Genomic DNA, 25394 nt, shown 5'->3' on the forward strand with positions numbered 1-25394 from the left:
AACTTTGTTTCTGTTATTTGCATATATATAAATAATTTCTGTTAACTCTGGAGGTTTGCGGTAGGTTAAAATGAAAGCTTTTGCTTTCTTTTTTTATAATATATATTCAATAATGAAGTTGACATGCGTATTAAGGAAAAAAGAAATGGAAATAATTTTTTGTACCTATTTTTTATTTACAGTACACCAGAGAAGAAGTATTTTTCCTCAACAGAGCCTTCGTCACAGTCTGTTTATGCTGTTCAGTCACTGGGCAGGTCCTTTTAGCATCATGTTTACGCCCTTGGACAGATACAGTGATAGAAATATGCAAATTAACAGACATCAGTACTGTGCACTAAAGGTATTTACCTAGAAATCTGATTTCTTTTTTCTTATGTTAAGAGTGGAGTTAAATTTTTTTGTCTCTCAGTGCCTGGTGTTATAAAAAGGATAGGGATTTCTTCAGAGTACCTGAGAGAATTAGAATATACATTTGCCTGCTGTATTCAAACATTTATACTGTAAGTTTATTTAAATGTATAATATACAATGCAAAAAAGTTCCAGAATCTACCAAAATTGGAAGCCATTCTCTTAAAGAACTGAGGATTGTCTCAAAGAAATACCTACTTTTTTTTCCTACTTAAGTACTTTCTCTTGGTCTTTTTTTTTTTCTCTTCTCCTCCAATACTGTTCAAACTCCATGTCTTATCTGGTATCACGATATTTACATACTACTCATAGTAAATTTCTTCATTTCAAAAGTTACTATTTTGCTTTTCTTTATAAAGAAAAAAATTAACGATATTGTGGCTACATAAGCATGAGTAAAATATCCTGCCTCTTCTCATTAAGCAACCAACATTTAACCTCTTAAATGTTTTAAATGTAATTCTAATATTATTGTTTGAAGGCTATGTCTGCTGTACTATGTTGTGGCCCTGTTGCAGATAATGTAGGACTTTCATCAGATGGATATTTGTACAAATGGTTGGATAACATTTTGGACTCTCTGGACACAAAGGTACTTATGACAGTTCCCTTAAAATTCTATAATAAATTGTCATTGCATTGTTTAGAGTTATTGTATGGCCCACTGAACATGTCTTTTTAACATAAGATAGGTTAGAATTACAGGCAAAAAAATATATTATGTAAAATTAAGTAGGATACCATAAACTACGAGATTTGTAATTCTTATTTAGTACTCACTTGAATAATTTTAATTTCCCTTTTATATTATAGGATTAATGCAGTAGTGTGTATATATATATATATATATATATATCACAATAGGGTTCTAAGTCAATAAAAGAATATTAATTGTGGAATACATTGAGCTCCATGGAAAAATACATTGTTTGCTATGTTTAATTGAATTTTTTTGACCACTCTCCAATTAATCATTCTTTCTTGACCTCCTTACTCTCATTCTGTACACACACAGACTTCACAATTTCAAATAGGACTTAACATTTTTTCCCCTCAGAATAATTTTTCTATTGGGTTATCAAAAACAAGAATAAAGCTTGATAAAAATAACTGGAGAGGTTAATAACTCACTTTCCTGAAAGCACTTAATCACTGTTCATATTCATCAACCACCTCCGGGGCTCTGCTGGAGAAGAGAATTGTACTTCTAAGAGTCATATAAAAAGCAGGAGACCAAGCATAATTTTTCCACGTTGGTTTTTCTGCTGGCTGAATAAAATGAGAAAGAGTTGAACAAAAGGAGGCTTGAGTTTCGTGATTCAATACAGTGAATATATGCACTATATTATTTTAATTAAAATGTAGAGGAGTAGACAAATAATATATCCCTTTCTCTGTTCTGGGCAATTTTGTGACCTTTACTTAGGTTCATCAGTTGGGCTGTGAAGCAGTTACGTTACTGCTGGAGCTGAACCCGGATCAGAGCAACCTGATGTACTGGGCGGTGGATCGCTGTTACACTGGTTCCAAGAGAGTGGCAGCTGGCTGCTTTAAAGCCATAGCTAATGTATTCCAGAACAGGTGCTCTAGATACTACTGTCTTTCATATTTTTTTTAGCTTTTCTTAAAAGAGAAAACGTGTCCTTTTGAACTCAGAAATAATAACGAACCCGTATTTTCTTTCCTTAAGTGCTAACAAAATTTAACCAAATACGGATAATGATCCCCATGCATCTGTTGTACCTATTGCCTTAAAAACAAAAACAAAAACAAAAACACCCCAGTCATCTCATAGGCTTAGCAGCTGCATGCCTGTAGCCTTCCCTTTATATCATGTTTATTAACTGGTGTGAAAGCCTCTAAACATTGTTTTACCTAACATGTAAAATTTGTCCCTAGGGATTGTCAGTGTGACACGGTGATGCTTCTCAACCTGATACTGTTTAAAGCCGCTGATTCTTCTCGAAGTATCTATGAAGTTGCTATGCAGCTTTTACAGGTTTGTAAACAAATGTTAATTAAAATATAGTTTTGCTCGGGATTTAATGAAGCATAATAATCTATTCTTGCCTTGAAAGTATGCTAACAGTCAGCTTTATTTTTAATAGTGGGGTATGGTGTTAATTCCTGATTACCATTAGAAATAGAAGAGTAAAATAATATGGGTCATTTAAGTCTATAAATCATGCAAACTACTCAGAAGTGTCCTGTAGGGGATTATGTATGATACCCCTCCCCTTCCCGCAACCCCCCTTCCGCTCACCTGTGTGTGCCTCTGTGTGTGTGTGTGTGTGTGTGTGAGTACTTATGAAAACTGAGTGGTTAAGGCCTATGTGTGCATTTAACTATTTCTGTTCAGCAGATAAGAATAATGCGAGTCAAATTTTTTTTTGAGAATCAAGTGAAAAGTAATTAGCTCTTTTATGATAACCTTTTATAATATTTCTTTATTAGACTGAGGAAAATAACCTAGAAAGTTGACTTATCAAGTGTGGATATATGATTATATCCATTGATAATAGGGTGTGGTTCTTCACTCCTAACCAAGGGTTAAGAATGGGATTCAAGGAGATGCACATTTTTCCAAAGGGTTTGAAGTGGTATTGAGGCTGGTAGGGACCATCTTAGGAATTATACCCTAATGTCTTTAATAATTAAGAAGAAAGTTGAGTAGTGTAGCTCTTTGTATAGTGTAATGTCGAAAGAATTTTTAACTTACATTCCATATTTAATCTGTTATTAAACAAGATAGGTTTGAAGAATTTTTTTTTCAAGTATACATGTTTTTATATAGTCATAGTTTTGAACTGGAAAAGTGGTAATCTTCTTTAAGTAATTGTATATTAATTTGCTGAAGTTATTTTCAAACTATGCTACTGGCATTCAACACAGGGAATGCAAAGCCTTGTAAAGAGTTACAGATCTTTTGCAAACATTTCTTGGAATTAGAAATTAGCACCTGAAAAACTTTACAACATATATAACTATATAACTTTTAAACTGGAATATTTCTTGGGAGAAGATTTTATGTTTTTCATTATAGCTGAAATTTAGAGGACCCATAAAATCTTAAATTAATGGATTACATTCTTGTAGATCCTGGAACCGAAGATGTTTCGCTATGCTCACAAATTGGAGGTTCAGAGAACAGATGGGGTACTCAGCCAGCTGTCTCCTCTGCCGCATCTGTATTCTGTTTCATATTATCAGTTGTCCGAAGAATTAGCAAGGGCATATCCTGAGCTGACTCTCGCCATATTCTCAGGTATGATCATTCAACTGGTTAATAGTTTTTCTTTAGCAACCATTTTGAAAAAAACTACTTTTAGGAAATTTAAATATATGAAATTTGAGGTTGAATCAAAACAAAACACGTCTTTATATAAGAGAATTTTTTTTCTTTAGTATGAACTCTTAACACTGATCTACCATGATATTGAGGTTGCTTATTAAAAATCTCTGCACGGATTCTAACTTTGGCCTCCATTCTCCACCTTACCCCAGCTTTAAAAAAAAAAAAAGGTAGAAGGGGGCTTCACAGGCAATTTAAAAGTATTTCTTTAGTAGACATAGAACTTCCTGAATCTTCTGGTATGCAGTTTATCTTGTGTATTGGTCTGTCTTTAATAATAAAAATGGACAGGGATAGAGATACAAGTTTCTTTCTATAAGTAAAAGCTCTAATTTTAGGGAAAGGTCCTGCACTGCCTTAAGCAAAACTATTGCTAGGAACCCACATTGCTTTCTGGTCCAGTTTCCTTTCCTTGTGGGCCAACAAATATTCTTGCCAGGAGTTTTGAAAACATCAGGTCTATGTGTCAGGCAAGATGTCCTGTATATCTGGGCCTCCCAGGATTTAGATTTAAGATAATTTGGGGGTTCATCCAGCTTAACCTCTGGCCAATGAGCACACTATTGCAGATGCCCCCATAGTGCTTCATCCTTTAACTGAAAGGTTTTAATTATAATATTTACAAAAGACACTCAGCTAGTTTTTCTGTTCTTCATCTGCAACAAGATCTTGTTCTAATCCAAATACTAGAAATGCACCAAAATTGGCATGCAGGGAATAACAGGGTTCTTAAGTGGATCCTTTCCTTCATTTGGGCTCAAGGCGTAGAAGCCTTAGCCTTCTTTGCACATCTTTCCACAGTACCTATTTTAGTGGTGGAGATAGTTTGGTTCCCATCCCTAACTGACCTGAGTGGGGGAAAAAACAACTTCAGTTCTCCTAACGTTCCGTTTTTAAAGCAGCTCACGTGTTTGGTTTGCACTGATAAATGGCAGCAACCAGCCCCTTCCTTTTTCCCAGCTCCCACAGTCCTGACAGCCCTTTCAAGATGGACATGGTTGGTCATCAACGCAAAGTACTAACCACTGTCAACACTAATTTTGCTGCTGCTGGGCTTCTTCTGGAGGCTCCAGCACAGAAAACAGAGGACTCCTCTGAGCCTCAGAGGTCATGAAATTGGTCAGGATGGCAGTGGGTGTTGCCATGGCCCCGGCTGCTATATGCACTTACAACCCCCTGGCCAAGATCTCTTCATTCAGCTACTTTCAGAGCTCCAGGTCTAATATTTCATAGTCATGGCAATAACACTGACCTATTAACAGAAGGGCTTCTTGTAAAAAGTTAGAATTGAGCATAAATATGTGCAAGGCACTGGGCTGAGCAGTTCACTGGTACTGTGTTGAATTTGCACAGTAACCCCATGATGCAACTGTTTTTGTTACCTTCTTACAGAATAATCAGTTGAGCATCAGAGGTTGACAGGTTGGCCCTAGGTCAACCTGTAGGTATGTGGTAGAGCTGGGATTCAAACCCAGGTGTGTGTGATTCCAGAGCCAAGTTCCAAATCACTATGCTTCCGTATTTATTCCTTCTAATGAGTAAATAGGTATAAGACCTAGTGGGCAAAACGGGACTTGAGGAGAAAGAAGGTTTGTACTTAAAGTGACTTATGGAAATTAAATAGCATATAAAAACTCACAGGCTGGGCTTCCCTGGTGGCGCAGTGGTTGGGAGTCCGCCTGCCAGTGCAGGGGACACGGGTTCGAGCCCTGGTCCGGGAGGATCCCACATGCCACGGAGCAGCTGAGCCTGTGCGCCACAACTGCTGAGCCTGCGCTCTAGAGCCCGTGGGCCACAACTACTGAGCCTGCGTGCTGCAACTGCTGAAGCCTGTGTGCCTAGAGCCAGTGCTCCACAACAAGAGAAGCCACTGCAATGAGAGGCCTGTGCACCACAGCGAACAGTAGCCCCTGCTCAACGCAACTGGAGAAACCCCGTGTGCAGCAACGAAGATCCAGTGCAGCCAAAAATAAAAATAAATAAATTTATAAAAAAAAAAAAAAAACAACTCACAGGCTTTGGAATCGACCTTGTATTTGAATCCTCTGCCACTTGATCATTGACCTTGGGCAAGTTACTTGGACTGTCTGCCACACAGGTTTGACATGAGCATTAAATGAGATGAATGTAAAAGTAATAAGCACATCATAGGCGTCTCCCCTAGATAAAACCGAAATATGTGAGATTTTTCATGGGTCACTTTAAATTAATCCATGTATAAAGATTGCCTTTTATCTTATAATTACATTTATTTATTTATTTGGTAAAAAGCATACATAGTAAAATTTACCATATTAATCATTTTAACTGTACAGTTCAGTAGTGTTAAATATATTTACATTGTTATGAAACAGATCTCCAGAAATTTTTCATCCTGCAGAACTGAAACTTTATACCTACTAAACAGTAACCATCCTTTTCCTGAACTTCCCCTAGCTCCAGGTAACCACCATTCTGCTTTCTGTTGCTATGAATTTGACTCTGTTAGATACCTCATATAAGTAGAATCACACAGCATTTGTGGCTTTATGACTAGCTTATTTTACTTAGCATCATGTCCTCAACATTTATCCATATTGTAGCAAATAACAGGATTTCTTTCCTTTTTAAAGCTGCAGAGTATTCTATTATATGTATATACCATATTTTGTTTATCCATTTATCAATCAATGGACATTTGGAGTGCTTCCACTTCTTGGCCATTGTAAATAGTGCTGCTATGAACGTGGTTGTGCAAATATCTCTTCAAGACCCTGCTTTCAGTTCTTTTGGATACATACTCAGAAATGGAATTATTAGCTCATATGATAGTTCTGTTTTTAATTTTTTGAGGAGCTCTTATACTGTTTTCATAGCAGTTGCACCATTTTACCATCTCACCAATAGTGTGCAAACATTTATTTTTCTCAACCGCCAGAGATATTTTATAGAAAAGGTAAGTGTGCGATATATGTTAGCTGCTATCTTTTCTTTATGATGTCATCAATGTCAAATTCATTAAAAGGAGAAACAGTGCTCATAATTCTTAAATGTAATGAATAAAATCTGGCTTGCTGTTTTTTAAGAATTAAAAAGTTAAATTTAAAAATTAAATTTAAATTCATTACAAGTCAAAGGAAAACCACAGTTACATCAGTCGTTCCCTCTTTGACTTGTTCTTAATTACAGAGATAAGCCAGAGAATTCAGACAGCTCACCCTGCTGGGAGGCAAGTGATGCTGCACTACCTGTTACCGTGGATGAACAACATCGAGTTGGTGGATTTAAAACCGTTGCCCACAGCAAGGCGGCATGATGAAGATGAAGATGATTCCTTAAAAGACCGAGAACTTATGGTGACGAGCAGGCGCTGGTTACGAGGAGAAGGCTGGGGATCCCCACAAGCCACTGCCATGGTTTTGAATAATCTGATGTACATGACAGCAAAGGTAACATGGTTTTTGTATTTGCAGTTGCTGGACAGAATTACCGAGTCAGGAGTAAACAGGTTAGAAATAGACAAAGAGATTAGATAATCCTGTGGTAACCAAACAAGTATGTGTTACCAATAAGTTCCTTTCTTTAAAAAACTTCTCATTAGATATAAAATATCTTTTTTTTGGTGGGGGCGGGGGAGCTAAAATCATATGTGCTTAATGATACTTGTGTTTAGATTTGTTGAAAGAAATGATTGTTCCTCTAAAGTGTGGAACAGATTAAAGCTGTCTGTAAAAGCGTTATTTTCTAATATTTCATGACATGGCAAGTTAGATATTGAAAAGACAGCTGTTCCTAAAGTGTGTGCTGTGTTTCCTGCCTCTAGTATGGTGATGAACTGGCCTGGTCGGAGGTGGAGAATGTGTGGACCACGCTCGCAGATGGCTGGCCAAAAAACCTGAAAATAATTTTGCACTTTTTGATCAGCATTTGTGGAGTGAATAGTGAACCAAGCCTCTTGCCTTACGTATGTGTTCAAGTTCCTTTCCTTTTTATTTATTTTTTTAATATATATATTTACCCAGTGTCTTGTGATGTCAGAGTCTGGGCAAGCAGTAGACCAGCAGAGGCAAAGCAGGGGCCAAGATGAGGAAAATCAGGAAATAGCACATGGATTTATCCATTGATTCATTTAACAGATATCATCTGGCTTTACTACAGGCTAGGTGTTCTTCTAGGTTCTGATGGATGCTACAGATTTTATTCTTTGAACCTACACCTAATTTATTTAATGAATAAATCTAAGTTAATAAAGTACAGTCATGGTAAGGGCTACAAAGGAAAATTGCAAGAGTCCTGAGAGTGGATAACTTTGGAATCACCACTGTCTGGGAGGATTAGAGATGATACTGGAGAGAAAGTGATATGGAAGTGGAGAGATGTTAGTAGTGTTTCCTATCAGGAGTTGGCGTTGGGATATTGGAGCAGGATGGGAAGTGAGAGCTCAGTGCCTGTGGAATCGTGCCCTAAGGCTTCTAGAAGCAAGGAAAAGCATGATAAGGGATATACAGTGAAGAATATAAGTCTTTGCCTTCTAGAGGGAAAGCAGTACTTAAATCTGCTCAAGTTAAGAGAACAGCGTGAAACCATCAAACATGAAGGTTAAACTGAATATGCACACATGCACGCAAACACATGTGTGTATATGTAGATATAGCTATCAGTGACATGGTAGCATCTCCTTAAAGTATGTCCACAGAAGACTAGCTCTGCAGAATGTTGCTCTGAAAGTTCTTATGGATCCTACTTTAAACGAACCAGTTAACTTGATTACTGAAAGCACTGTTCTGAAGGCATGTCACAAGATTAACCTTCAATGAGAAGCACTTAGAGAAAGGTAGGTGTTTGGTACCAAACAACACCATCACACATTACCTCTTGACCGCACGTCCTAATGCTCTCCCTCAGGCCCCCTGCCCTTGAGCCACGCTGACCCCGCTTGCTGTCCTGCTTTCACACCAGGCGTCCCACCCGGGGGCCTTGGTACTTACTTTCCTCTCTGTCCGAGACAGCCACATTGCTCACTGCTGTACCTCCTTCAGACGTTTCCTCAACTGTCAGTTCTCACTGATACTTTTGCTGGTCATCTTGTCTAAAACTGCAAGTGCCCTGCCCCCCACACGTACGCTCTTCTTTTCCTTTCCCTGTTTCATTGATTTTCCTAGCATTTATCATCAAACTTGTTATATATTTTACCTCTTTGGCTCATAACTTTTGCCTCAATCAGTCCAGTGGATTGTCAGCTCCTTAAGAGCAGGAATTTTGGTCTGCTTAGTTCATTGCCTTCTTGCCAGAGCCTGGACTAGTGCCTGACACATAGAATCTTCCCCTTAATCGGATGAATGAATGAGTGAGTCAGGGCTGGCACTAGAAACAGGCATGAAGCTATAATTCTAAGAAGCCAAGATGAAGTTCAAGGCATAGCTATTTGCCAGAAATATTAAAAGAGCTATTTTTAATGACAATAATAATAATTTCTTAATTGTCATTTCTTAAGCACTACTTAGTGGCCAGGCACGGTATAAGCACTTCATCTCCATTACTTAATTTCCGGAAGAAATCTGTGACCTTGCTAAGATTACTGCAGTTTTACAGATGAATAAAATAAGGTAGAAAGAAGAGTAATTTCCTCAAAGTCGCACAGCCATTTAGCTCTATCTTCGTGGAGCTGGAATTCCAACCCAGAGCTGTTGGTGAAAAGTCAGTGAAAGCTTCTGGGACAGGCAGTGAAGCTGGAGCGGGGATGGGGCTTGAAGACCTGACAGGATTAGAGTCAGGAGCGTCAACTCGGAGGTCCTGGGTCAGAGCAAAGGCACAGAGGAAGAAACGTGCTTGACGTTTCCTGGGTCAGAGGAGACTGGACTTGGGAACAGAGAATTAGCAAATAGAACAGCTTGGAGAGCTCAAGAGCTGTGTGGAGGACGGTCAGTTATCATTAGGGAACCGTTATCAGATTTTTTGGTATGATGTGATAAAGCATGTTGTAAGATTTGTCCGGGGGTCATCTAATAAGACAGAGCTTCTCACATGTCTGTATGCACGTGAGTCGTCTGGGGATCTTGTTCTGGTTCTGAGTCTGGAGGTGAGGGTGAGGCCTGAGATTCTGTATTTCTAGCAAGCTCAGATGACGATGCATGTTCTACAAGGACCACATTTTGAGTAGTAAGGATTAAAGTAGGGAGAAAAAAGAGAGATCGCTTACTAACCGATCAGCCCATTTCAATAATACATATTACTAAAACATACCCATAAAGCATACTACTGAAAAGTTTTTTTCACTTATTTAACTCGTACTGTGTACTAGGCCTTTTTAAAGTGCTTTATAAATTTTAATTTACTTAATCCTAACAACCGTATGGAGTAGGTGACGTCCCTAATTGCAGAAGAGAAAACTGAGGGGAACTTTCCAGATCGCCTAGCTAGTAAAAGTTACATCTACACTCCAATCCAGACTGTGTCGTTGGAGTTCTAGTTTAGTTCTAGATTTTCGCTCTTAATCGCCACTCTATACTGCTGGTTGAATATAGAGAACGGGGAAGGCAGAATAAATGATGAATCCTGGGTTTGAAGGCTGGATGAATAAAAATATGAGGACAATCTTAGGATGATATTAATTGAAATTTTCCATTGAAAGAGAAACTGATTTATAGAAAGGCAAGTTATCTTTTGCTTTTCTAAAAAAAACCCAAAAAGGTAAAGGAAGTAGATAACTTTATGGACACCATTAAACAATACATTTAGGTCATCCTAATTAGATACAATGTTGAGGGTTAGAGGGAAGATAGAACAGTACTTATAAAGCTGATTAATGTCTGATTGCTGATCAGTGTCTATTCAAATTAAGATTGTGCTTATTCATCTACCACTTAAAGTTGAACTTACTCTGATAAAATTTGTCTCAAGACAAGTTTGTGAGATAAAAATTGTGCTTTTTCTTTTCCGAACAATTTCTTTTGTGACAGGTGAAGAAAGTTATTGTATATTTAGGTAGAGACAAAACAATGCAGTTGCTAGAAGAACTGGTGAGTGAACTACAGCTGACCGACCCTGTCAGTTCAGGCGTCACTCACATGGATAATCCCCCATATTACCGCATCACTTCCAGCTATAAAATCCCTTCTGTCACCTCAGGTGAGAAGTCATTTAAAACTGACTACTTTGTATAAAAAGAGAAGCTTTCCATAATTGTTCATTTTAGCAAGCGTTTACTTTAAACATCGTCATAAAGAAAACAAGCAAACATGAGTCATATATCTAATTAACCGGACAAAACTTAGTAAATCCTCATATGAGTAAAGAAGTTTGACAAGGTAAGGATTGATGATGTGATAAAGGGAAGCATACTTACATACTTATTTAGAACTGGAATATACATTTATATATCTCTACACAACAAATGCTTTTTTAAAATGACTATAATTAGTATGTAAATATAGAAAATGCTCACTTATTGAAAATTACTGTGTAATTTCATATTATAATTATTTGGGCATGTATTATACATAGTATCCAATCACATGAGTGTATATACTTTTATGTATACCCATATACTTCTAGTTATTGTAATATTTCGAGTTGAAGAAACTACGTTGCTGAGGGAATAACTTTCATTGAAAATCAGTATAATATCTGGGCTATTGTAGATTAAATTTCTATGAACTTCTTTGCCATTCAGTTTATATTAAATGTTTTTGTGATGTTAATAACATTGTATAATTAGAAATCTCTCATACTATATCTTTATAATTTATTTTTGTCATCTATTTTCATCTTTTTGTTATACTTTCCAAGAGGTTTCTAATAATGCTTCTATTGAATTTTTCATATCTGCTAGAATGTTTTTAATTCCAAAGAGAGGTTTTTTAATTAGAATTTTTTTAGGAGCGTCCTATTCATGTTTCATGGTTGGACTATCTTCTGTATATTTGATAAAATATTCTAGCAGCGAAAGTTCCTATTTTCTTTATATTACTGTGTTTTTGTTTTGGTTTGTCTTAGTAAAAGCTTTCCTCGAAAGCCTACCAATTCTGGATGTGTCTTTTCATAAACAGTTCATTTAACAGGCATATTAAAAAGTTGATTGGTTGTTCTGTAGGTATATACAGAACTTATTTTGTCCTTTGTTGTATGATGATTTCGTCGATACAAGTATACATAGGTCTTTTCCCTTGCAGTAATCAGATTCCCCAGAGAAAACTCTTCTAGTCCTCTGCCTAGAGTAGAAGGTGTAGGGGTGTGTGTGTTTGTGTGTGTGTGTGTATACCAATACATATAATCCATACATACACACACTTGCACAGAGTCTTCAAGCCTTCTGGTAGCCCAGTGGTGTAAGAAGGGTGCAGGGGGATCCAATGGCAAATTTATGTATGTATGTATGTATGTTTTCACTTAGTCTTCGTATCGTCAGTGAAGTACTTCCTCCTTCACCTGTATGTGGTGTGCCCTAGTCCAGAAGTCCTCTGATATACTCTCATCAGAAAAGACTTCTGGAAGTGAGGAGAGAGAGCTACCCAGTTACAAGAGGCAGGGGGGTAGATCTTGGGAACCAGCTACTTATGAAAGAGATTTTCAACCATTCTTGCCACTTTTAGCACCTTCTTCAACCTCTACTTCCAGAGGTACTTGATGCCACTAATTCCTGACCTTTTGGAGGTTCAGCAGTATAGATACGGAAGCTTCTTGTTTCCTCCACTAACAGCTCTGGATTCAGCCTTCTTAACACTCGATTACATCCTGTCCATTTGTTTTCCAGTATCCATAATTTTGTTGCTGTTGTCTCCTTACCCTCTTGGTCGTTAAGAGTACATTCCTTTTTAAAAATCACCTTCTTCTCATTTTAGTGGAGTTTTGACATCTATAATTTGAAATCTTTTGTTCTTATTGAGCTATCCTAGGCTTTAAATTCATAGATACTGTTTTATTTATGATTACAGGAACTACTTCTAGTAGCAATACAATGGTAGCTCCCACGGATGGCAATCCCGATAATAAGCCCATAAAAGAGAATATTGAAGAGAGGTAAGTACTTCTCTGTTCTTCATTAACCTGTCAGTTTGACATATACAGATTATCATCAGCATAAATGACAATTTCTGCATTGGAATGTATATTTCATTGTGTTAAAATTCTAGTGAGGAAATGTATTTCCATATTGGAAATTTTCCACATTGATTATTTTAACATTAAAGATGCTGGCATGCTAGATTTTTTAATGTGCACTAATGGATGAATAGGTAGAGTATGGTCAGTCACTTTTTGTGTTGCTACATTTTTAAACTTTTCTAAATGGATATTTACTCTGCCTGTTTTATATGGAATAGGTTTCATCAGCACATTATTATCACAACAATTTAAGAAAAATCTTCAGGTAGAAATAATTGACTTCAAAGCTTAAGCTTTTGAATTGTAATGTGGAAATTAATATATATCATAGTAAACTTTAGTATTTTGTGTACTGTGTTCTTTTTTAAGCATACAAGTAAAACATAAAGTACAAATACCACTTTACCATGACTGTGACTAACTCAATGATCATTCCCATAGCTATGTGCACCTAGACATCTACAGTGGACTAAACAGTCATTTAAATCGTCAACATCACAGACTAGAATCTCGATACAGTAGCAGCTCTGGAGGATCTTATGAAGAAGAAAAAAGTAATACATTCCAAATGTTTTTTTTTAATAACTGCGATGGCAAGGTGTATTATCATTATATTAATGTTAATAAATATATTCTTCCCGGAAATTGTTTTTAAGAAGGGTATTTAACTGCCACTAGTGGTGTTCCAACATAATCTGAAATGTCTTGATTTTAAGAAGCAACGTAAGTCGGGGAAATATGTTTCAAAAGCACAGGTTCCCTGTAGATAAATCAAAAGGAACATAAGAATTGGTTCTCAAGAAGCATCATAGAACAAACATTGACCAACAGGCTGCTTTTTTTTAACAGATTTGAACTTTCGTGGGATTCACATTTTACTAAAACGTTCTCCCTCGCAATTGCAAAATGAATAATGTGTCCGAGTCTCATTATAACACTAAGGTAGGGTAGAATAGAAGCACAAGCCTTCAGACTGGAAGGGACCCTGAAGATGATCTGGTCCAATCTCCTCATTTTGCACACGATGGAACTGAGGTCCAGAGAGGTTAAGTGACTTACCCACGTCACACAGAACTCACATTTCCTGATGACCTTTCTTACTGCACCCTGCAGCCCCATTGTGGTAGAGCAGATTTCCTTTGAAGATGGGTTTGTGTTGGCCCTATCTCAGGAAATTTAGAACTGAGTAACTTACCAGAAGGCCCTTGTTACAAGGCAGCTTTACCTATAATGTGGTCTCATAGCTTGGACATCAATTGTGGAATCATGATGAAGTGCTCATGTAGTTTTGCTTTGATTTAAAGGATGGAACCTGAATTGATACCTCTTTTCTCTCTCTGATTTGCTTAATCTGATAATATTTGTACCCATGTCTACCTAGCAAACATATGTCCAAATAGTGGGAAATTCTTTTTATCACTTTCCAGTGCTATAAATAGTTGGTGTCTTACTAGAGTTTGCTTATATTGGCGGAAAGTAGATGGTGTAGACAATGAGATCATTTTATCTTGATAGGTGACTCAATGCCACTTTATTCTAATTGGCGACTGAAAGTGATGGAGCATAATGAAGGAGAGCCACTACCCTTCCCACCAGCTGGAGGCTGCTGGTCACCACTGGTGGATTACTTGCCTGAAACGTCATCACCTGGATTACCTCTTCACAGGTGGACCACAGTGTCATTCCTATTTCATATGAGCCAAACCACTGCTTAACACTTCCAGCTTTCTTTACGCTGTCTGACAACACACAACATAAGCAACCTTCTTTCTTTTGATACTGCAACAAATTCGATCCGTGCGTTTAGATTTTAAGAAATCTAAAAACTCACACTTCTCACTGTTTACAGTTAGTATTACTAAATCTAATTCTGCTGCTGCTGCTTTTCTGGGTGTCTGGCATAGTTACTTGACCTTTCTGGGACCCAGTTACTACATCTGAAAAATATTATTTTACGGTAGTAGGCACTATTATTTTGAATTGAGTTAAGTTGATGTCTACTTAGCAAAAATCACAATAGAACAGTTACTGCATTCTTTTGAAATGTATTAATGTACCAAACATGTACTGAACACCTACTATGTGGCAAGCAGTGTGCTAGGCCTTAGGGTTGAAGATGAAGAAAATATGGCCCTTGACTTCAAGGAGCCCTTAGCCAGATAGGTTTTATCTAAAACTATCACGTAACGATTTCTTCAGCTGTATTTCTTTTCTTCTTTTTTTCTTGAGAAATTGTATTTTTTCCATAAAAGACAATATTAAAATCTTTAAGTAATTTGCATAAGATTTTCTCTAGGTTTACTCTAGTGACACATGAATAATGCTCTTGTTTGTCATAGGTGTAACATAGCCGTCATCCTTTTGACGGATCTCATTATCGATCATAGTGTGAAGGTGGAATGGGGAAGCTACCTCCATCTTCTTCTTCATGCAATCTTTATAGGTAATACATATTCGGCGCTAATTCCTTCATTTTATATTTTTGTGATAATTGAAAGTCAGTATGTTTGTTTGCTTTTTACACGTTGCATTTTATTTTATTTTTTAGTTGAGGTAGAGTTGATTTATAATATTAGTTTCAGGTGTACAAATAATGATTCAAAATTTTATAGATTCTAGTTCATTTATAGTTATTATAAAATATCAGCTACATTCCTTGTGCTGTGCAATATACCTTTGTACCTTATTTATTTTATATACAGTAGCTTGTATCTCTTAATTCCCTACCCCTACCTTGCCCCCCCGCTTCCCTCTCCTCACTGGTAACCAACTAGTTTCTTCTTTATATCAGTTAGTCGGCTTCTGTTTTGCTATATTCACTAGTTTGTTTTATTTTTTAGATTTCACTTATAAGTGATAACATACAGTGTTTGTCTTTTTCCGTCTGACATTTCACTGAGCATAATACCCTCCAGGTCTATCCATGTTGCTGCAAATGGCATTATTTCATTCTTTTTTATGGCTGAGTAGTAGTCCATTGGGTACATAGACCACATTGTCTTTATCCATTCATCTGTTGATAGACACTTAGGTTGCTTCCATGTCTTGGCTGTGGTAAATAATGCTGCTGTGAACATTGGGGTGCATGTATCTTTTCTAGTGTTTTTGTTTTCTTTGGATATATGCTCAGGAGTGGGGTTGCTGGATCATATCGTTGCTCTATTTTTAGTTTTTTGAGGACCCTCCATATTGTTCTCCACAGTGGGAAAGGAGATATGGTTTCAAGAAAGTCTCTTCATATTTCTCTTTCTATTTTCTGTATGTTATTTCCATGACACTTTTTACCGTGATTCTTGTGGTCTAGAGCAGAGTTATTCCTAGCCTCTCCTTTAACCACAAACAATTCTGTTGTTCCTATCATACAGCCTCTCCCACTGCACACAGAAACACACATACCCTCCAGTAGGAAAAACTCTGTAACTGTAGCAAGAGTAAAATTAATTTACCTCTGGGACTGGGAACTTTCCGAGTAAATGGAAAATTGAGACGGGTACTTAGTGTTTCCCAAAAGAATTAGATTGTGGACAGTCTGATTATTACAGCTAAAACTCCACTGTGCCCTCTGTAACAAACATGTGGGATCCATCACATCAGCAACACTTCTCATGCCTGTAGGATTGCTCTCCTGAAGCAAGTCAAAATAGCCATCTTCTCCTAAATTTTCCTGATATGTACACATATTATATAGGTACTACTTTCTTCTTTCAGTGAGCAAACATCTCCTGACTTTCTATTGTGTTCTAGGCACAAAAAATGCTTGCCTTTAAAAGTTCATTTACATCTAGTGTTATGTAACAGAGTAATAGTTTCTAAGAGATTACTAAATTTTAGATATAAAACACACTGGAAATTTGTCTTGATTCTCCCTAGTCCAGTAGGACAATAGGCTATTGTAAAAGTGTATACACACTCTAGGCCAATAAAGAACTTGATTGATGTACTGTGTCATCTTTCACAAAATATTTTATATAATTTCTGCTTTTCTTTTTAAAATATGAGTTTGATAGCAAGAATACTCATTATTTCTCTTTACTGATGATGATTTTCTACTGTTCTCTTTAGGGTTTGACCACTGCCACCCTGAGGTGTATGAACATTGTAAACGCCTGCTTCTGCACTTGTTAATAGTAATGGGATCCAACAGTAACATCCGAACTGTTGCTTCTGTCCTTCTCAGGAACAAGGAGTTTAATGAGCCCAGGGTGCTTACAGTCAAACAAATTGCACACTTAGATTATACTTTCACAGGTATTTGCTTTAAAAGTACAGTTTGAAACTGGAACCGTACTTCGTTAATTTGGGATCCTGCATTAGAGAACAATCAACTGAAGTTGAGATATTAGAGAATATTTTTTAATGTAGTTTTATTATTTTAAGTACCATTGACATTATTTATTAATTCATAGAAGAAGGAATTAAACTTGGAGTATTTGTATCTCTCTTACCTTTAAGGGTCTTTGTCATAAAAATGTTAAACTCTCCACATGTAAGTTAAAGGTACAATGAAAGAGTGGCTTAATTTGTTGAGCACTGGTTATGACAAAGATGGTGAACTTGTATTAGATTCCCCCTACTCTCAAGATCTGAAAAATTGACAAAGGAAGACATTTAAAATTTTAAAAAATTTTTTATTCACTCAGTTATACTGATTGCACTTAAAATGTTGTACATCTTGAAGTCTAGTAAGTTCCAAATTATGTATTTTGAAGTAGTGAGGTCCAAATTAATGAGACTTTAATGTAAAATTTATTTCACTGTTGATGTGAATTTGGTTTACTTTTCAAGTTATATTTTCTTTTTCCCTAATAGCCCTAACTTATTTATTACATTCATCAGTGTCATCAGGTTTATAATAGATGATGTAGAAAATAATTGGTTTTTAAAAATTGAAATAAAATTACTTTTTTTTTCCTAATCATATAATGCCAGATACAGGGTTAATACGTTTTAAAGTTACTTACTTAAAGCCCTGTTATTTACTTAAAAACCTGTAGTTAGTGAGAAAACATCTATTAGTAAACTTATTCGCCTTTTTAAACCATGATTAAAAGATGAACGGAATAAAGTTTACTGCCTTTTTTATGTTAAAACATTTCTATTCAAAATTCCATAGTTTGGTGTTTGTTTTTAAGGCTCCTTTTGCTATTTTGTAAATGTGGGCATTAGTAATAACCTTTAGAATTATTTAATAATTGACATAATATTACAAATAAACTTTAAAATTTTCCTTAAGTAAAGTGAAGCAGAAAGCATAGAATCCTTAACATAAGAAATTAAAAACCAGTTCTCATTATAGAAGTGTGAATGGCAACCTATGTTGAGGAAATATGCCACAATATTAGGAAACTGACAATTTCAACTTTGTTCAGCAGATGGCAGCACAGGACTGCATAGTAAGTCCAAATCGTTAAAGTTTGACTGAGAGGCTCCGAAAACAACATTTGCTCAAAAACGCATTCAGTGTAGTTGGGCGCTTGTGAGGCTCACTTCTTTGAGGGTTGTGGGAAATTGCTTACATCTGGGCATTCACGCCCGCGTCTCTTTCAGCAGGTGTTAGCGATTTTATACCTGATTACCAGCCCTCCCCCATGACCGACTCAGGGCTCAGCTCAAGTTCTACCTCCTCTAGTATCAGCTTAGGAAATAACAGCGCTGCCATTTCACATCTGCACACCACCGTCCTCAGCGAGGTCGACATCTCAGTAGAGCAGGATGGAAAAGTCAAAACCCTCATGGAATTCATTACCTCAAGGTAACATTTGCAGCTCCTACCATTCCTGACACATAGCTGTGTTAAGTCGTTGTTTCATTTGTCAGCTTCCGCGAGCCCTATTTTGTTTTCCGAAGGGTCATTGATTTGGAATAGGCAGGTTTGTATTGTGCAATATTTAGAAAATTTGATGCAACCAAAGACTTTCTTCTTTTGCTCACACTGTTATACCTAAGGAGGGCCTTAATCATGACTAGATACCAGGTACCCAAAGAGGATACAGTATTATCTGAATATATATTCTGCCTTCATTAGCTACATTAACATTCAATCTTCAAATATTTATTTATGGCCTACTCTTTGCAAAAGCACTATAAGTAAAGAAGAAACGTAGGTGGGGAGAAAGGGGCTAGTATACCATAGCAAGAGCAAAATCACAGAGGTGTGAGAAAACAAAGTATATTTGGAACTGATGAGTAATCCAGCCTGAGTTTAATGCGGAGGAATTGCTAGACAAGCTGGAGGGCCATGAAGCCCAGGCCGGAGGTTATAGATCTTTTAAGAAAGGAGACATTAGCAAAAATCTTTGAGCTGGATGGGGAGGGTGGAGGACCCAATTAAATAAATGTGTTGAGAAAATCAGTCTCATAGCAAAGTATGTGATGAATTAGAGGTGTTAGGGACTAGAGGCAGCGTGACCACATCTTTTTTCCAGGGCACTTCGGGCCTGTGGCAATAAGGGGCCTAACCCTTACTAACCAAGCTGGTGAGTGCAAAGATATTTTAAAGAAAGAATCGACAGGTAGTTTTAACTTATAAATTATTTTATTTGCATTACAATCTAAATACAGTCCAGCCTCTACAAACTAGACTGTTTTGACTTGTAATACCTAAGCAGTAACCAGTACTCTTCTCACTTGGCAAAATTTGCCATCTTTTCCTGCTACCTCTGAGAGAATTTGACTGTAACAGTGGAAGACTTTGAAATTACATGTAACTTGGATCTTCCTGTACTTGCTCTAGATCATTACATATCCAAGTACATAAATAGTAGCAGTAGGCTGTGTGACATGCTATTTGATTTCTTCAACTACTATCCTTTCTAAGTGCAAAAGCACATTTTAGGTGAGTATGAGTAAAACTTAATTAAGTTTAAAAACCAAGGGAATCATGTCTGTTCTCTGTTTTCAGAAAAAGAGGGCCCCTTTGGAACCATGAGGATGTTTCTGCCAAGAATCCTAGCATAAAGAGTGCTGAGCAGTTAACTACATTTTTGAAACATGTGGTTTCTGTTTTTAAGCAGTCAAGCTCAGGTATCCTTTAATAAACATTTCAGATAGTATTTACTTTCAAGCAGATCTTTTAGTGTGATGTCCAAACTTCTGATAATGTTTAGCAAAAAGTTGACAAGCTGACATGTCTAAATTTTCAGAAGTTTTAGACAGGTTTTCTTTTTTAACTTACTAGTGAAAACAGATTTGTTTTGGTTGAAGAAAAATTGTTACTACTTAAAAATAAGAATGCTACTTTGACGCTCTGGGGTTCTTAGTTTGGTGTAAGACGGCATAATAAAATTACAATACAATTGTTTATTATGAAACAATTATATTGAAGGAACATAGGTAGAGATGACAAACTTTTAAATTATTTTTTTATACTGGTATGGGCTTCGATGATCTAAAATTTAACACATTCTGAAAATTACAGTAAAATGTATCTAAAACGGTGGTTCTTAGCTAGGGGTGATTTTGCTTCTCAGGACATTTTGCAATGTCTGGAGACATTTTTGTCACAATTAGGGGGCGCGGGGCAAGTGGTTAGTACTGGTGTCCACTTGGGTAGAGGCTAGGGGTGCTGCTACACAAACACACTACACAGGATAGCCCTCACAACAAAGAATTATCTGGCCAAAATGTCAGTAATGCCGGGGCTGAGAAACCCTGTTCTCAGGGATTACTTCCCTGGAGATTAGAATGAAGAGTCATCTAAAGTGCAGATGGAATTGAATGAAAAGAAAAAGCATTGACTTTTGAAATATCAGTGCCCACCCAGTTTGCCAGGTATTGTGCTGGCACCGGGTTTAACATGGTTATTAGCCTCTGATCATAACCCCTATATATATCCTGAAAAACAAGCACTTACTTGTTTCCTTTGCTTTCACAGAAGGAATTCATTTGGAACATCATCTTAGCGAGGTTGCTCTGCAGACAGCACTTTCCTGCTCTTCTCGACACTATGCTGGGAGATCCTTTCAGATTTTCAGGGCCCTTAAGCAGCCTCTTTCAGCAGCTACACTTTCTGATGTTCTCTCCAGACTTGTAGAAACTGTAGGGGATCCAGGAGAAGATGCACAGGTAGTTCATTCAATTCTTTCAGCAAGTATGGAGCACTCCTCGTTGTCCAGGACTTATTGCCAAATGTAAATCATGGCAGGTAGAGCAAGATGATGGTCGTATAGAATTACTGATGTCAGGTGCTAACAAGCAAAGAATTAAGAAACAAAGTTGTGTAATTAATAACATACTAATTGAATTAAATAGTGCCTATCAGAAACAGCTTTATCAGACACACCTGGATATTATTCTGAGATGCCCACAAGGTAAAAGAGGAATTTAAAGTTAGATGTAAACTAGAACACTGAATTTCATTTGTTAAGATAAATTAAGTGAAATACTGCAATAAGAGAGCTTACGTAGGTCTGTACAGACTCATGACTTTATTAACACTGTTTTAGACACTGGGGATACAGTAATGAACAAGACAAAGTTCCTGGCATTCTGGAGCTCACATTTCATTGGGGAAACAAGCCTTTAATCCACCAATAATGTATAATACAAGTTTACTTAGTGACGAATGCCGTGAAAATAATAAGGTAGAGTAACAGGTTAAAGAATGATGGGGGAGAGGATTTTTTTCATATATATATATATGATCATCTGAGAAGAAGAGTTTTGAACACATGTTTAAATGAAGTGAGCCCTGTGATAACCTGGGGAAGAAGGCAGAGGGAAATAGGACTAACAAGTGCAAAGGGCCTGAGGCAGAAGGAATCGGCTTTTTAAAGGAACATCAGGGGAATTCCCTGGCGGTCCAGTGGTTAGGACTGACTCGGCGCTTTCACAGGGGCTCAGTCCCCCTGGTCAGGGAACTAATATCCCGCAAGCCTCATGGCTCAGCCAAAAATTAAAATAAAACAAAATAAAGGAACATCAAGCAAACCAATGTGGCTAGAACTTACTGGTTGGGGACCTCCAGAGGCAGGAGATTGATGAGGTAAGCAGGTCCAGGTCATGTGAGGCCGAGGAAGTTCTGGTGAGAGGTGGGAGTTTACTCAGAATTGATGGGAAGCCACCCATTGGTTTTGAAAGGAAGGTGATGGATATGACTTGCTTTTTTAAAAACTCACTCTGGAGGCTAGGTGGAATCCTTCGGAAGGCAAGAGAGGTCAGTTAAGAGGCTCTTTGTAAGAGTCCAGGCCAAAATGATGATAGTTTGGATTAAGGGAAGCTATGGAGGTAGAGGAAAGAAGTCAGATTTAGGATTTATTTTTAAAGTAATATTTTCAAGATGCTGATGGATTCAATTTAGGTGTGAGATAAAGAAACAAGGATGGCTCCTAGATTTCTGGCCCAGGTAATTTTGGGTGAATCGTGTTGCCATTATAATGAGTTTATACCATTAGTTTTGATGCATTCTCATCCATCAGCAAGATCATGTTGCTCAAGAGTTTATTTTGTAATATTAATGTGGAGTTTGTTCTATTTTGAAATCTCATCAGGAAGTGCATTGCAGTTTCTTCTTTCCAGAGTATGATTAATTAAGATCTGCCTTTTTTTCTAGGGATTTGTGATTGAGCTTCTTCTCACGTTGGAATCTGCAATTGATACTTTGGCTGAAACCATGAAGCATTACGATCTTCTTTCTGCCCTTTCTCAGTAAGAACTGAAAAACTAGGCAACCAGTAGATTTGTATTTAGACCTTCAAGAGCTAAATATGTGTAATACTGTATTGTTCTAATATCGGCAGTGAGAGTACTACCCCTAAATTCAGATGGATTGCCGGTGGGAAAATGAGCCTCAGACAGTGAGACGTGTGAAAGCTCACGGGGCTAGTATGCGGCAGTGCCGTTCCTCTGACACCCTGGTCAGAGACCTTTCTGCTGTGCTACTCGGCTTCAGCCTCAGTGACAGGCTGTATTACTGCCACACTCAACATCCTCCTGTCACCCCAGCAGGCCAGGCTCCTTGGGACTCACACCTTCCACATATTGTTCCTTCTCCCTGGACCAGCCTCTCTTCGAACTTTGTCTTCCTTGCAAATCCCAAATTGATTTATCCTTCAAGTTCCGTCTTAATATCACCTCCTAGCTAAGTATTTCTAACTGCCCCAGGGGAATGCTAAGCATTCCATCCTTCGGGATCTCACAGTATTTTCTTAATATTTTCATAACAGCAACTAACAGGCTCTAATTTATCCATTTCCATGGACTTTAATATTCCTAGCATTTTACATGCTGCTGGCACAGGTAGAAAGTATTCTGTAATTCTTTTTTAATCAATGATAATTAGATGTGAGGGAGAAGGAGAAATCAAAAATAAATTTTTGAGCTTGGTTCTTTTGGAAAGAATGTGAATTGACAGAAATAGGGACATCAGGACCGTTGAGTCTGGGGGTGAGACAAACGAGGCCTGCTTTGGACGTAATATGTACTAAATCCCAGAGCTGAAAGTTATCAGCGATAACTATAGAAGAATTTTCGCTTCAAATCAAACCTCACCCAACCCAAAGTAGCCACAGTGGAAAAGATACTGTTGTACATTTTAATAGGGAGGAAAGAACTGAAATTGGGTTAAGCAAAGTCAGATATACTTAAAAATGATTTTTCCTGGTAACACTTACCATTTTGCAGTGTTTTCAAGAGTACAATTAATTTAGCAAAAGAAGTGATTGTGCATGGATTCATCTTTTTTTTTTCTTTCTTTTCTTTTCTTTTTTTTAAAGAACCTCATACCATGATCCTATAATGGGAAACAAGTATGCAGCTAACAGGAAAAGCACTGGACAACTCAATCTAAGCACAAGTCCCATTAATAGTAGCAGTTATTTGGGATATAGCAGTAATGCAAGAAGTAACTCTTTGAGGTTAAGTTTAATTGGTGACCGAAGAGGTGACCGGCGGCGGAGTAATACACTGGATATAATGGATGGACGGCTCAACCACAGCAGTAGCTTAGCGAGGACTCGAAGCCTTTCCTCCCTGAGAGAGAAAGCCGTGTATGATGTGCAGCCCACTACTGAGCCTGCCAGCTTGATGGCCACCATTTTTTGGATAGCAGCATCTTTATTAGAATCGGATTATGAATATGAATACCTCCTGGCTCTCAGACTTCTCAACAAACTGCTGATACACCTGCCTTTGGAAAAGTCAGAGAGTCGAGAGAAGATTGAAACCGTACAAAGCAAGCTGAAGTGGAATAATTTCCCAGGCCTTCAGCAGCTCTTCCTTAAGGGTTTTACCTCAGTATCCACCCAGGAAATGACAGTGCACCTCCTGAGTAAACTCATTGCTGTCTCCAAACACACGCTGGTGGATCCTTCCCAGTTGTCAGGTGATGTGACTAGAATTGCACCAACTCTGCCTTTTTTTTTTAATATAGTGACATGTAAACTAATCGTTGGTTTTGAAAATCTACTAATTTCTGCTTTTCCACAAACAGTGATGGTTTTCTTAATATGTGAGATAGCTTAAATTCTTTGGTAAAAGCAAAAAAAAAAAAAAGAATTTTTTTTTTTTTTTTTTTTAGAAAATCAAGTACTCCAGGAAATAAAAAGAAAATGGTTTTTGTGAACCATGAAAAAAAAATCCTTTAATTTTTAAAATAATGTGCAATAAAATTGGTTATTGTTTGCTTTTTTTTTTTTTGATAGGCTTTCCTCTTAACATCCTTTGCTTATTGCCTCACTTAATCCAGCATTTTGACAGCCCAACTCAGTTTTGCAAAGAAACAGCTAGTCGAATAGCAAAGGTAAGCAAATGTGATGCTGGAAGATAACACTTTAGGGAATTTTCTCTGGAGTTTATCTTAAGGGGGGAAATCTCTTAAAAATCCTTTTACTGTCTGACACTTCCTATCTAAATTTTTCTTTTATGCATATGAAGGCGTAATATAGTAATGATATGTTAGCTGCTCAAATGACAGTGAATAAAATTATTTGTTTAGAGTAGCACTCCTCTGAGTCTGAATCTTTTTCTGCTCTGTTTCCCTACTTTATCCTCTGTCAGTTTCCAAGTCATTCATTTATTTGCCACCAGATACGTACTGAGCACTGGATCAGGTGCTGGAATCACAATGATAATCAGAGTAAATAGAATCCTTAGCCCTATGGGCCTTAGGGTGGCGGTGCAGTCAAGTAAGTAGACAATCACCGTAGAGTCTGGTGACTTTGCAATGGGAGAACAAAATATTCTAGGGACACATAAAGCAAAAGTCTGCCTGGGGGAAGTTATATCTAAGCGGACTTGAAGGGCAAATAAGAATAACCAAAATAAGGTCCCTGGATGAGAAACGAGCGCAGAGCTGAAGGTAGAAACTTTCCAGGCAGGAGAAATTGCATGTGCAAAGGCCCTGTGGAAGAAGAGGGCATAATGTATTTTTTGATTCTGAAAGTTCTCTCTCCCTTTATGTTTGCCTTTTTCCTTCTAACATTCTCTTTATCTTCTCTCTCTGCTCCCTTCATTCTTTTTTCTTCGTTATTTGACTCTTTCCCTCCCATCATATATTTCTTAAACACGTATGTAACTATTTTTAAATCATTTGTGAACATTTGTTTAAAAGT

General features: G+C 37.3%; 1 protein-coding gene across 7 annotated transcripts in view; it reads left to right on the forward strand.

Moving 5' to 3' along the window:
- Positions 1 to 25394, forward strand: part of FRYL (FRY like transcription coactivator) — a 240196-nt gene that overhangs the window by 172178 nt on the left and 42624 nt on the right. For 5 of the 7 annotated variants that reach the window (XM_059923043.1, XM_059923047.1, XM_059923048.1 and 2 more), the window contains 19 exons: positions 183 to 343; positions 895 to 1005; positions 1840 to 1994; positions 2313 to 2412; positions 3510 to 3678; positions 6934 to 7193; positions 7568 to 7708; positions 10704 to 10872; positions 12678 to 12762; positions 13288 to 13400; positions 14362 to 14512; positions 15186 to 15289; positions 16909 to 17094; positions 18394 to 18598; positions 19748 to 19869; positions 20720 to 20910; positions 22397 to 22491; positions 23559 to 24166; positions 24486 to 24583. In XM_059923043.1, the coding sequence (XP_059779026.1) occupies positions 183 to 343; positions 895 to 1005; positions 1840 to 1994; positions 2313 to 2412; positions 3510 to 3678; positions 6934 to 7193; positions 7568 to 7708; positions 10704 to 10872; positions 12678 to 12762; positions 13288 to 13400; positions 14362 to 14512; positions 15186 to 15289; positions 16909 to 17094; positions 18394 to 18598; positions 19748 to 19869; positions 20720 to 20910; positions 22397 to 22491; positions 23559 to 24166; positions 24486 to 24583 (3224 nt within the window). The remainder of the gene's footprint in view (positions 1 to 182; positions 344 to 894; positions 1006 to 1839; positions 1995 to 2312; positions 2413 to 3509; positions 3679 to 6933; positions 7194 to 7567; positions 7709 to 10703; positions 10873 to 12677; positions 12763 to 13287; positions 13401 to 14361; positions 14513 to 15185; positions 15290 to 16908; positions 17095 to 18393; positions 18599 to 19747; positions 19870 to 20719; positions 20911 to 22396; positions 22492 to 23558; positions 24167 to 24485; positions 24584 to 25394) is intronic. The other 2 variants (XM_059923046.1, XM_059923050.1) reach the window with 1 other exon arrangement.

The sequence above is a fragment of the Balaenoptera ricei genome, chromosome 5, assembly GCF_028023285.1.
Source record: "Balaenoptera ricei isolate mBalRic1 chromosome 5, mBalRic1.hap2, whole genome shotgun sequence".
NCBI classification, from domain to species: domain Eukaryota; kingdom Metazoa; phylum Chordata; class Mammalia; order Artiodactyla; family Balaenopteridae; genus Balaenoptera; species Balaenoptera ricei.